Source organism: Fusarium oxysporum, chromosome I (genome assembly GCF_013085055.1).
Source record: "Fusarium oxysporum Fo47 chromosome I, complete sequence".
Lineage (NCBI taxonomy): Eukaryota > Fungi > Ascomycota > Sordariomycetes > Hypocreales > Nectriaceae > Fusarium > Fusarium oxysporum.
The window spans coordinates 1,244,230-1,255,571 of NC_072840.1; the positions used below are offsets into that span (position 1 = coordinate 1,244,230).

The following is an 11,342-nucleotide window of genomic DNA, read 5'->3' on the forward strand; positions in this document are numbered from 1 at the left end:
GTCTCATCTGTTTGACAGCTCCTCCGTAGATATCGGCCAAAGCCGGAGACGGACGGGACATCGGGTTGTCTTCCACGCGCATTCTTCGTCTCTTCTTTCTCAGCGGCCGTTATTTCCCTTATTCTCGCTCTTTCTGAGGGGAAGCTTGTCCTTTCTCCGGTTGCTTTGCTTTTTAGTCGACTCAGGGTCCAGAGAAAAAAGGTGATTTTGAGAAAGTCTAAACTAGCGGCCCCCAGTCAAGTCAACGGTATAATTAATTGGGTCTTTTACAGCAGCCCTGACTGTACTGAATTACAGTGACGCATGCATTTATGGTCACTCGAGCAGAACAATAATGAAAGAAGCAATTCAGTCTGTAATTAAGAAGATAGGAATCAGAATGATACGTCACAAATTATAGAATATCTCCCAATTTCTTACCATCCATTACAATCACACATGGTAACTGCATAGCCCTATCCATACCCAACTGCACAGCATCTAGACCAACCACGAGTCTGATGTGATATGTGTACCTGCATCACGAGAGCACCCAAGATTCCCGATATCCATAGCCAAGAACCGTTCCTCGATGATCTCTAGATTAGTATTAGGTCCAACTGGATAAAGGATGAACCATTGCATCTCGAGCTCGCTAATATTAGCTAACGAGATGAGAACAAAATGACGGATACTCTTCCGCTTTGACGGAATGTCATAAAGATTCATGAGGCCTCACTCAGAATCTCCAGTTCCGAGCCAGTAGACACACTATCGTATTCTTAAAATTCGGCAACACCGGCGAGATCTCCTAATAGAAAATGAGATGAAAAATCTTTCAACGGTCGAATCTCTTATTGTTAGTCTCTAGTCTTGCTTGGCGAGCGGTGCGCTTGGTCCAGTTCATAAACGGTGGCTTCTCATCCACTCAGACTCATACATTAGAAATATGTTAGAGGCAGTAGATCTACCATGTAACCTACCCCGTGTCCATGTTCATGTTGGTGACAATGAATGTGGAAAAGATGAGAGATGATCCCCAATGCCCAATGCCCAAGGGCACTGAAACTCGCTCGGCACACGGCGGGTCCTCTCTCTCAGCCTTGGATAGATCGACACCTGCATCTCTAGGCTCTAGCTCAGTTATTGCCCAGGTATGGGGTATATACCGTACGACGGCACCGCCCGGGGTTTAGCTGGGAGGCTATCATACCCTTGTAAGTGACAAACCCCTGCTGCCACAAACTTTTTCCAACGGGCACGAGAGCCTCCTCGTGTGAAGACGAACGTCAGTCCTTCAACTAGAAAGTGCTCAAACCGGAATAGAATAGAGAAATTCAACGTTGAATTGAGTCCTCTGATCATATCATATCATGGCAATTCCATCATTTCTAGTGGCAGCACCTTTTTTCCTTTTTCTTACCGTAGCACCGAGGGTTGATACCAGCCATCTCGACTTCTTTTACGATGCATCATAAAGACTAAGAAAAACTCTCTCCCTCGCTTCTCCGAAGATGATCGTTGCTCGCACGTTTGCACAGTTGCACTCGCGTATTCTCTCCCAAACATCCTAGTGATTCAGCATCTTACACTCACAATTCCTCCGAGGTGGCCCTGGTCTTTGCTCTCGGGCCTCTGACAACCTCCAACCTTAGATCCAACAGATGAACAGGGCATCTGTGAATCGACGATCCTGCTAAAACTGGAGAGGGTCAACTCTCGTCATAACCCCTCTGAGATGATTACTTACATATCTGAACTCATAGGCCCAGACATGCATCATACAGATATGGATCTCGCCGTCGGCCGAATACAATATGCGCGAAAGAGACACTTCCCCACAAACCTCGTCTGTTTCCGTATTCTGCGGCTTCTCCGTCACCAAATAGGAGGCTACCAATATCATATCCCCTCAGCCTCTGAACTGATGTGGCTGCAGAGATGGCTTGGATGTAACAAATAAGAAAAGACATAGCCGCACCAAATGAAGAACACCAACACAAACGAGACAAGAAGAAGAGAAGAGATACAAAAGCTAAGCGCGGGCAGTGTTGGGTTCGTCAGTTATCATATTAGTTTGCAGTCGAGTCATTAGTGTCGCACACAAACAAGATGAGCATCCCACTATTAAAAAGCCATTGATGTACGTTAACGGAAACGGTCGAGAAAAGGAATATCGTCATTATACAGGCGCCACGCATGAGATAAAATATTTTCGTCAATGCTCGTAAAGTAATTGGTAGGAGAAATAAGCTCTTGGCGTTGGGAGCTTTGTAATGACTCTAGCTTGAACCGCTCACTAGTGCATCGTCACTATTCTCGTGGGCTTCATGTGCTGTCAGCAGCATAAGTCAACAACTTAATAAAGTGATTTATTGTTTCAATATGTCAAATTTCAACGCCTGTCTTGAATGTTATTCCGAAACTGAAAACCTCCGCAAAATGTCTTAGTTCGCCTTGTTTCTTTCTCTCCATGTCCATGATTTCTCATATCCCGGTCCGCGGACATGAATGTTTGTTTCTTTTTTCAATGTCTCGGACCCGACCTGTTTCCTTTGCTTTGTCCTCAAGCCGAGCCGTTAGCTTTCTTCACCATGTCTCACACACCCTCCTCTCTCCTTGACATTCATTAGCTTGAGAGTCAACTTGCTTTTTCCACCTTCGGGCCCAACTCTTCCCGTTCTGAACTTTTTCTCCGCCAAATTTAGCTCTCACTTTGCTTATTGTGAAAAGTCAACCTCGTTTCTTTGTAACCGTCAAACGTGGTAGACACGTTTCTTTCTCTTCCCGTTCCGTTAACTTCTCGCCGTGTTCCTGCATTACCTCGTGTCCTCCACGTGTAGTGTCTCCACGCTTCTCAGCTATTTTTTCAGTTGCTATACACCCTCTTCTTTTCAGCTTTGCTCGGTCCCCTTGGAAAGAAGTTGTTGGTGGGATTCGTTCCTATAGTCGAGCCGGTGTGGCGTTGGTGTTGGGCGCCGGAGAGGCTTCGCATTGTCTTCGCTGTCGTGAGAAAACAAAGAATCGGGAGTTGAACATGGATAATCGCAGTATACGCATGCAATACTACACCAAGTTCCTCTCAGTTGTCCAATAACGGTATCAACTCCCAGCCATGTGTCGTTAGTTGAAACACCGAGGCCGACAACTAGGATAGCCTATCTCATTTACCATTCGTGAACACCATCTCACATCACATATGATATCCCAAAAAATATGTATCAGTTTGCTTCAAAAGTTTCATTTCTCATTAGCAACCAGCAAATGATCCTGGTACTCCGTATTAATTCGTACACGTCAAGTAATCTGCCAACTCAAAATCACACACGCTCCAGATACCCTTCCCCTTCCCATGAGATTCCGGATAGGGGATTCCATGTCTGAAAAAGCAATTTTTCCCTATTGTAACCCATCACCGTCGCCATCATCTCCTTCGCTTACCTACCCACCCGGATAACGCCAGCAGCGATCAGCTTCTGAATCTTGGACCGCACACCAGGGTTTCTCATATGCTCCTGAAGAGCAGCGGGGTCCGACTGGGCCTGCTGGAGGATCGATTGCATCACCGGGTCTTGCATGAGTCCCATGATCTAAATATGTCAGTAAATGTTTCAGCCATTGAGTAACGGTGGGTAATCTTACCTCGGGATCCTTCATCAGACGCTCTCGAGTCTGCTCTTCCGTCTCGTTATCACGGGCAGAGTACATGGCCGAGAGAGCCTTCTGCTGCTGTTGCTCGATCTCGCGGGCGTTAGCACCGTTGTGGTGCTCCTGGTCAACGCGTTGGGCCTCAGTGCAGGCGTCCACACATTCAGAATACTTGCGCATGCCGAAGTAGGCCTGAGCCTTGCGGATATAAGCTCGGATGAAGGTAGGGTCCTTCTTGATAGCCGTGTTACAGTCCTCGAGAGCACTGGGGAACTCGAAGAGCTTGACAAAGGCAGCGGCTCGGTTGCTGTAACCACGAGGGTCATCGGGAGCTCGCTTGGTCATCTCTGTGTAGGCAGCAACGGCACCAGGGAAGTCCATTTCCTTGAACTTCTTGTTACCCTCCTCACGAGCCTCCTCAGCCTTGGCAGGGTCGATGTAGGCCTTCTTGCCAGCCTCAGTCTTGGCACGCTCAGCAGCACGGAGCTTGTTGAGGACATCAGGAGTTCGGTGTTCGGTAAGGGACTTGTTGTAGTTCTCGACGGCCTTCTCCAAGTCTCCCTTGCGCTCATAAGATGTACCGATACGGGCGTAACTCTTGGCAATGAGCTTGAAGTCAGCGTAGATCTCACGTCCCTCCTCAACAGCCTTGGTGCAGGCCTCGATGGCCTTGTCGTAGTCACCCTTCTCGAAATACGCAGCTCCCAAGTTGTTCAGGTAGGTAATATCCTTGAAGGTCTCCCAGGCCTTGGTGTAGTGTGCAATAGCCTCGTCAAAGTTGCGCTTCTTGTAGTTCTCGGTACCCAGAGCCTTCTCCTTATCGGCCTCCTCCTTCTTTTTCTTCTTCTCGAGAGCCTCCTCATCCAGCTCGGGCTCGGGTTCAGGCTCAGGGGCCTTCTTGGGCTCGGGCTGCTTGGGAGCTGGTGGGGCATCGGGCATGGGAGAGTCCTGAGATTCAGCGTTGGGGTCGACTTCGCGCTCGCGCATCTCCAAATCAACACCCATCAGCACACCCATGACTGTCAACAAACGGGGGTCGCTGAAGATCTCAGAAGCATTTGAAGGGTTGTCCTTGATCGATTGGAGCTTGGCCATGAATGAGGGGTCGGCGAGGAAACCGCTCGTCTTGGGGTTTGAGGCGAGCTTCTGAATCAACTGAGGGTCGTTGAACATTTGGCCGAGGCCACCGCTGGGATCTTGAGGTCCTCCTGTAGAAGCGTTAGTTGCCGTAATTTGTGACATATATAGGTGTATTGCTTACCAACTTCGGCCTCCATGGCCTTCTTGACTGAAGCCAGACCACTCTTGAGCTGGGCGTTGTTGGCATCATGCTTCAATCCCTCCTCATACGCATCATTGGCACCTAGAAGGTCGCCTTGTCCGTGCAAAGCAGCACCCTTACGTCCCCAACCCTTGGCCCAGTCAGGCTTGATCTCGGTGGTCTTCTCGGCATCCTTCAGAGCATGTTCCCAATCCTTCTTTGAAGCGTAAGCAGCAGATCGGTTGCTGTATAGAATGTGGTTATCGGGCTGAATGGCAATAGCCTCGGTGAACTTTGCGCTATGTCATAGTTAGCAACCCCGATGTTCCGTTGTGGTATTGTTACTGGTGGTAACCTACACAGCCTCGTCGAAGTTCTTCTCGGCAATGGCCTTGTTACCTAGAGCCTTAAGCTCGTCCGCGGAAGCCATTTCGTGTGTGAATTAACAGAATCTGAGGGTTATAGCTGTTAAAGAACAGTTCTGATCTGAATAATGAGTCTGTGGTATCAAGGAGTCAAAGTTACTAGACGATGAAATATGAGAGAGTCGCCCCAGGCGATCTTTGGTGGGGAAGAAGAGGGCCATGGATGCCTTCTAGCTCATTCGATGCAAGTCTATGCAGGGAGCTTCCCATTGGGTGGAGCTCCAGCTGCCCCGCCCCGTGCCTGCGAGGACCCTTATGATGACCTCCAAGTTCCAGGGTAGGCAATTTCATAGAGATAATCAAGGAACGTGATATCTAGAAGATTCTCTTCATCATGAGCTTTTTGCATAGTAGGTGATTTTGGTTTAACACAAAGGATAGACATGAGAAAACTAGATGTCATTTGATACCTAAACAACACAACAAGTTGTCAGACACTCTTCTTTGTTCAAGGACTTATGTTGATCCTACGATCACTTGTGTAGTTGTTGCCCCAGCAGGTCTTTGTTATTCATCACATATTTCACTGAACAGAGAAGCAATGTCTAAACCAGACAGATCCAATCTGGAGGGCAACCTCATAACAAACGCCAAACTTGCAGGACCTAATAGAAAAGGATAGGCAAAAGATCAGAAACATAAAGACCACAATTGATAACAACAGCCTGAATTGTCTTGGACTTCTCATAGACTCCATGGTGACACACCAAGAAGTCTCAACGCATTCTCAAACACCTGTCTTGCGTTCTCATAGAGAGCATATCTCGCCTCACTAGCTGTGTCAAGACCGGTCCAATCTTTCTCATCATCGTCGTCAAGCGTGGCTGTCAGTTGATCAGCAATTCGTAACAAGTATACAACAATAAACGATGGTTCAAGAGTTCTGAAGGAACCATGCACTGCATCCGGATACTGTAATAGGATCCGTAGAAGCTCAGCATAGTCCTCCTCTTCCAATGAAGCATGGTCAAGCGTCGTGTAATCGAAGCTGCTTGGACCAGATTGTAGCTTTTTCAATAATCTGGCGTAGCAGTTTTGGATGGCCGCACCTGTCTCTCCTTCAAGAGATATCATCTTCTTGGGATCGATCGCATATGATGTAGTTCTCTTGTGATAATGATCCTGGATGAAAAGACCAGCAAGACTGAGTTGTCTCACTGAATTCTCAGACTTGTCCACATAGGACGCTTCTTCGTCATCCTCATCAAGACCAGTACGCACCATCGAGCGGCATCCATCGATGTAGTCACTCAGTAACGCTGCCCCCTTCAGCTCCTCTGGAAGCCCATTGATCTTGGCAAAGGGTATATGCTGAATACGGTCGGCAAGATCTTGTCTTCCCATGAGCTCAAGAGTCTTGGTAACCCGGTGAAAGTGCATTTCTTGCTCCATCGCAACGACATAGATCATCTTGTCGAATTTGTGCTTCTTATATCGATCAAACACTGCAGCAAGATCGCGTAGCAAGTAAGAAGTCGTCCCGTTTCGGTATCGTAGTACCGCAAGTGAGAGTCCTTTTGCGTCGTGTTTTGAAAAGTCGATTTTCCACGAGTCTTCGTGCTCTTCGTATATGCCCTTGTCCTTCAAGAGCTGTTCCACTTCGGCGATAGACTCGGCGGTCACCTGCGACTCCCCAGAGTATTCATCAAACGTTACTCCGAGTTGTGCATACGAATCGGTGTAGTCTCTGACGGTAGCATCACGAAACCGTTGCCATACCGCGATCGCGCCTGGTTCCTTGTCCTCCATTTTCTTGAAGAAGATGTCTCGCTCAGCATACAAGCCCTGTGACTCCATCTCGGTGACGTCTTGTCCTTTAGCTTTTGCAATCTTGCATTCTTCCATCTCTGGCTTGAAGAGATCCTGGATCTTGTGGTTTACTTCAAGGAGGTGGCGAAGTGGTTGCTTAGCAAACTCATCTTCTGAACCGAACCTCTCCCAGCCAGCTGCAAGAAGACCAATCTGTTTTCCCCAATCCCCGAGGTAGTTCATCTTCACAACATCCCATCCCATGCTGGCATAAATATTTGCGATGTATGTGCCAGTCAGGGTGCTACGTAAATGCGACACCTGAAACTCGCTCGCCATATTCGGGGACGAGTATTCCACGATGACTTTCTTCTTCGATCCATCGGGTGAAGCAGGATCAGACAGACCGAGTGATGTGTCATAACCGTACGAGGCACTCCTGTCACTGATGTATGACAGCAAGAGGCGAGGGAGAGTATTGGGCGAGAAATACACTTGCAAGCGAATGCCGTCACGTAGGGGGCATCCAAAGGGTGGTGTTCTTGGTAACTGTGTGTGATTACATGTTAGTGAAGATCTTCGTCTCTGTGCCAACCTATCGTACTCTCTGAAGAAGATCTTTCACCAAGTCTTCAGGTCTGACATCTTTGAGTCTAAGCCTTGGAGCAACAATTACAAGGTCGCCCATTCCCGTGACGTTAGAGGTCTGTATGGCATCATAGGCAACCATCCGATCACAGTGAAGGAGCTTTTCGAGCGTATCGGCAAGATAGACTCGAAAGATGTCCTGTGGATTGTGCACAATGTCTGCGCCAGGGAACTCCGGGATTGGTGTATCCAGTCCTACCCTCCCAAGAAGGTTCTCGATGCCGCTGACGGAACAAGTAGTTGCTGCCATAGCCACGATAGTATGGTAAATAGTGATGGGTTTTGCAAAAGAGATGAATCAGAGGTCGAGTTTCCGGCTGCCTCGTGGTCTCAACTGGTCAAGCTGAAAAGGCATGGGCACCTGAAGCCATTTGAACTGCAAGCAAAGGAGTAGTCGGGTATCAAGACTTTGGTCATTCGAAAGCCTCGTATTGATAATTCAGTATTTCACTTGCTGGGGAAGCTTACACGCCGCTTCGATGTTGCCCAACCTTTGGGCTGCGTGATGTGTTGGCACTCGCATATGGCACCCGTGATTCGTCGTAAATGAGGCTGCCAGATAGTATTGGCTGGCGACAGACCGGTGAAGAAGAGCACAATAACATTACAAGTCTTGATAGCGATAACATCCAATAACAATTTGCAGTATCCTTTGCCAGCAAGAAAAGTATCACTTGTCATAAGATGACGATCTTGTTGCCCAAGACCCGAGTTTTCGGTTGAAGATGCTGCTGCATGTGACAGCAACTGAAAGCCTCAACCCGGCAACACACACGTATTTTGAGGCCCAAGGCAACCCTTGCGCTCAAAATATTGCCTCGAAATCTTGACAAATCAAGATGTTTCATTGTGGTCGCCTCGTTTGAGAAATGGCAGCGTGACCATAGCCGTGCTATCAAATAGCACTCAGTTCTCTTGTCGTTTTGGATTTGGTGTTTCGCAATGCCTTCTCAGAAACTCACTCGATCTGGGCCTTTGAGCTGCATCTGTACATTGTCTTGCGAAAGCTCGCAACAAAGTAGCGTTGAACCGAAAGTGCATTCCAACGGGCCATCCCTCCTCGCAACCTGCCGGTCGCCTTCTCAAATCAATTCATGGTAGGCTACTGGCAGAACTCCGAGCATTTTGTAGTTTTGATGCAAAGAGCTCCCATAGCTTCTTGCTGTAGCAAGACACGTATGGGCAGAGAAGCCACAGGATCCCGATGAAGATAATTACCAGAGTAAGGTAGCCCGGTGTTGAGGAGGAGCCTTGTCTGTCTGGTTTACCAGCATAAACTTGTACAATCAAGTTCAAGATAGCTAGGACCTGTTAAGTTTAGCCTTAGTCGTTCAATGCGTTTTGAGTAACAAACTTACAAATGCCGCAATGGTGATCTGTTGCATCCTCTTGTCTCGTTTCTGCCGTTCTTTCGCATGGTGATTTTCCCTCTACTCATGGTCAGTATACCTCTATATTGTGTGGCGTCAGGCCCCAAGTAGTGGAATAGGAGGCTAAGTGAGAGCTCACCTCGCGCCTAAAGACTTCCTCTTTCTCTTTCAGGATCCTCAGATGGCCATTGATGTCGCTGAGCTGGCTAAAAGAGCTTTTGATGCCTCGCAAAGACCCCAGAGCACTATAATCGCCCTACAGGCCTTGCCATAATGGTCCCTGAAGTAGTTCCTTCGTCCAAATATGATATGTCCCGCAAGGAAGTCATTCACCTTGCTCGCGCTATTAGAGTTGAAGTGAATGACCCTGCCCAGCAAATCTGAGATGTTAGTTGAAAAAGAACACAAATGACATTCGCATTTTCCCAAGTGACAACATTCTAAGTAATCTCTAGTATGGAAAATAAGGTAACAAACTTACGTAGCGATCAAGACTCTTGCTGAACCAGTCTTGGACATTTCCGTGGCACTCGATTATCTTCTCAAGTTCCTTTTCAAGGTATGTTAGTGCATATGCTCGAGGCGAACGAGTTGCCCCTGTGGCCTTAAGCTCTGCTTGAATGATGATAGGGTCTTCTGATGCCTCAACTATTTCCTCTTTTGCGAGTCTCGGTTCTTCCTCGAAAAAGCCGTCGCCCAGGCAAACCGCTGTCCAATAGAGCTCGCTCCGGCCTGTAATCACATGTGAATAGACAGCTTCATGTAGAACAGCCCTCTCGTGAAAGGAGGTGTTGACTTGCTGATCTGCAGTGGCTGTCTCGTCTCTGAGATACAGAAAATCCAGATCGTACCGGCCCCTAAGATACTGATTCCCAGACAATGTACGACTGTCTTGGTTATCTTGTGTACCAATGGCAAAGAGAGGAAGGTTGAAGGGGATGACAAAGTTTGCAGCACCCCACCAGTTCTAAGAAATTCGAGTTAAGAGTTAGTGAAGTAGACTTGCAGTCAGAGTAGACGTGTTGTCAAGTGCACTTACAGCGTCACTCAACGATAAATCGGCAATTGGGTTTGGATCAAGATAACCTGCGAGGAGCTTGCGAAACCCGGACACGTGTGATGCAGGTGCTGTTCTCAAAAGTGCTAGTATATTAACACCGTTAGGGTTTCTGATATATCTAGGCGCAGTAAGGGTGAGCAAACTGACATGTACGTGAGTGCCAATGGAGTGGAGGTTAGCTTACATCCGTCTAGAGCTACCGGGAACTTTTCAGGCGAATCCTCGCAGAACCGCTAGATTGTAAATCTGGATTAGTTACCTGGGTGTTATGTGATTCTAGAAAGGAATAAGCAACAGAAGAGAGGATTTGTACCTTCTGCTGTACGATCTCATAAAGCTCGACATTGTTCACAATGCGGCCATACGCTCAGCAAGACTGCCCATTTCGTGGATGGATTAAGTTGCGATCTGAGACCCAGGCTTTCAATTCTTGCGTATCTTGCAATCGGGAACTGCCAGCATCATCTGGCACAACATTTGGGAGTGTGAAATCTGCTCCCTAGCAGAATCCTTCATAAGCAAGACCCTGCGTTCCCATCGAGGCGAGCCTGGGTATGGAGTCATAAACACAGGAATCTCATCGATTTCAAGACCTGTGGCATGTAGCACCTCGAGATAAGCCTTATTCTCATCCAGAGGGATGATCATGACTTTGTTTCCAAACCTTTTCCTCCACTCGTCAGACTCGTACCAGTCTCCCCATTAAAGGGTAGCCAGTTGTGACACGGTCGATAGCAGCGGTTTTCACGCGCTCAAGGGTAGCGGCTTTTATAAGTTCGAGATAGACGCCGATCGTGGGTAATTTATATGATTCTCGAGGCGGTTCTGGCTTTGGTAAGCTCTCAACCATGGGTGCCATGTCTCGCTCGTGGCCAAAAGGGCCTCGATCCTGCTAGATCTCACCATATCATTCACCTCACAGCACCAGTAGAGATTACACTATCCATTAGACAGCTATTAAAATAGGTAAATATGAGAAAAAGGAGTACGCCACAAGCTCTTGCCCCCGTGTTCTTAAAGAGCTAAGTCCAAACGTGCAAATTGTGAGTGGCACGTACTCAAGAAGGGAATTGGTTCTGAGGCAAAATGACTATAGATCCAGCACAAACCCAAGAAAGGTTCTGAGACGCCCGATAGTCTCTTTGACTTATTTATCTTTTTGTAAATTCTTAGTGGGCTGTTGCCCAAGAGTGTTGGTAGGT

General features: G+C 47.7%; 2 protein-coding genes across 2 annotated transcripts; both read right to left on the minus strand.

The window, feature by feature from the left end:
- Positions 1 to 3,204: 3,204 nt before the first annotated feature.
- Positions 3,205 to 5,454, minus strand: FOBCDRAFT_151181 (uncharacterized protein). The gene is made up of 4 exons (XM_031180863.3): positions 5,248 to 5,454; positions 4,889 to 5,187; positions 3,622 to 4,835; positions 3,205 to 3,569 (listed from the first exon to the last, which is right to left on the minus strand). The coding sequence occupies exons 1-4, from the start codon at positions 5,316 to 5,318 to the stop codon at positions 3,417 to 3,419; spliced, it is 1,737 nt and encodes a 578-aa protein (XP_031041631.1). The 5' UTR covers positions 5,319 to 5,454; the 3' UTR covers positions 3,205 to 3,416.
- Positions 5,455 to 5,628: 174 nt separating this feature from the next.
- Positions 5,629 to 8,272, minus strand: FOBCDRAFT_151185 (uncharacterized protein). Its single transcript, XM_031180865.3, has 2 exons — positions 7,667 to 8,272; positions 5,629 to 7,611 (listed from the first exon to the last, which is right to left on the minus strand). Exons 1-2 carry the CDS (start codon positions 7,958 to 7,960, stop codon positions 5,998 to 6,000), a joined length of 1,908 nt encoding a protein of 635 aa, XP_031041633.2. The 5' UTR covers positions 7,961 to 8,272; the 3' UTR covers positions 5,629 to 5,997.
- Between the last annotated feature and the right edge of the window lie 3,070 nt (positions 8,273 to 11,342).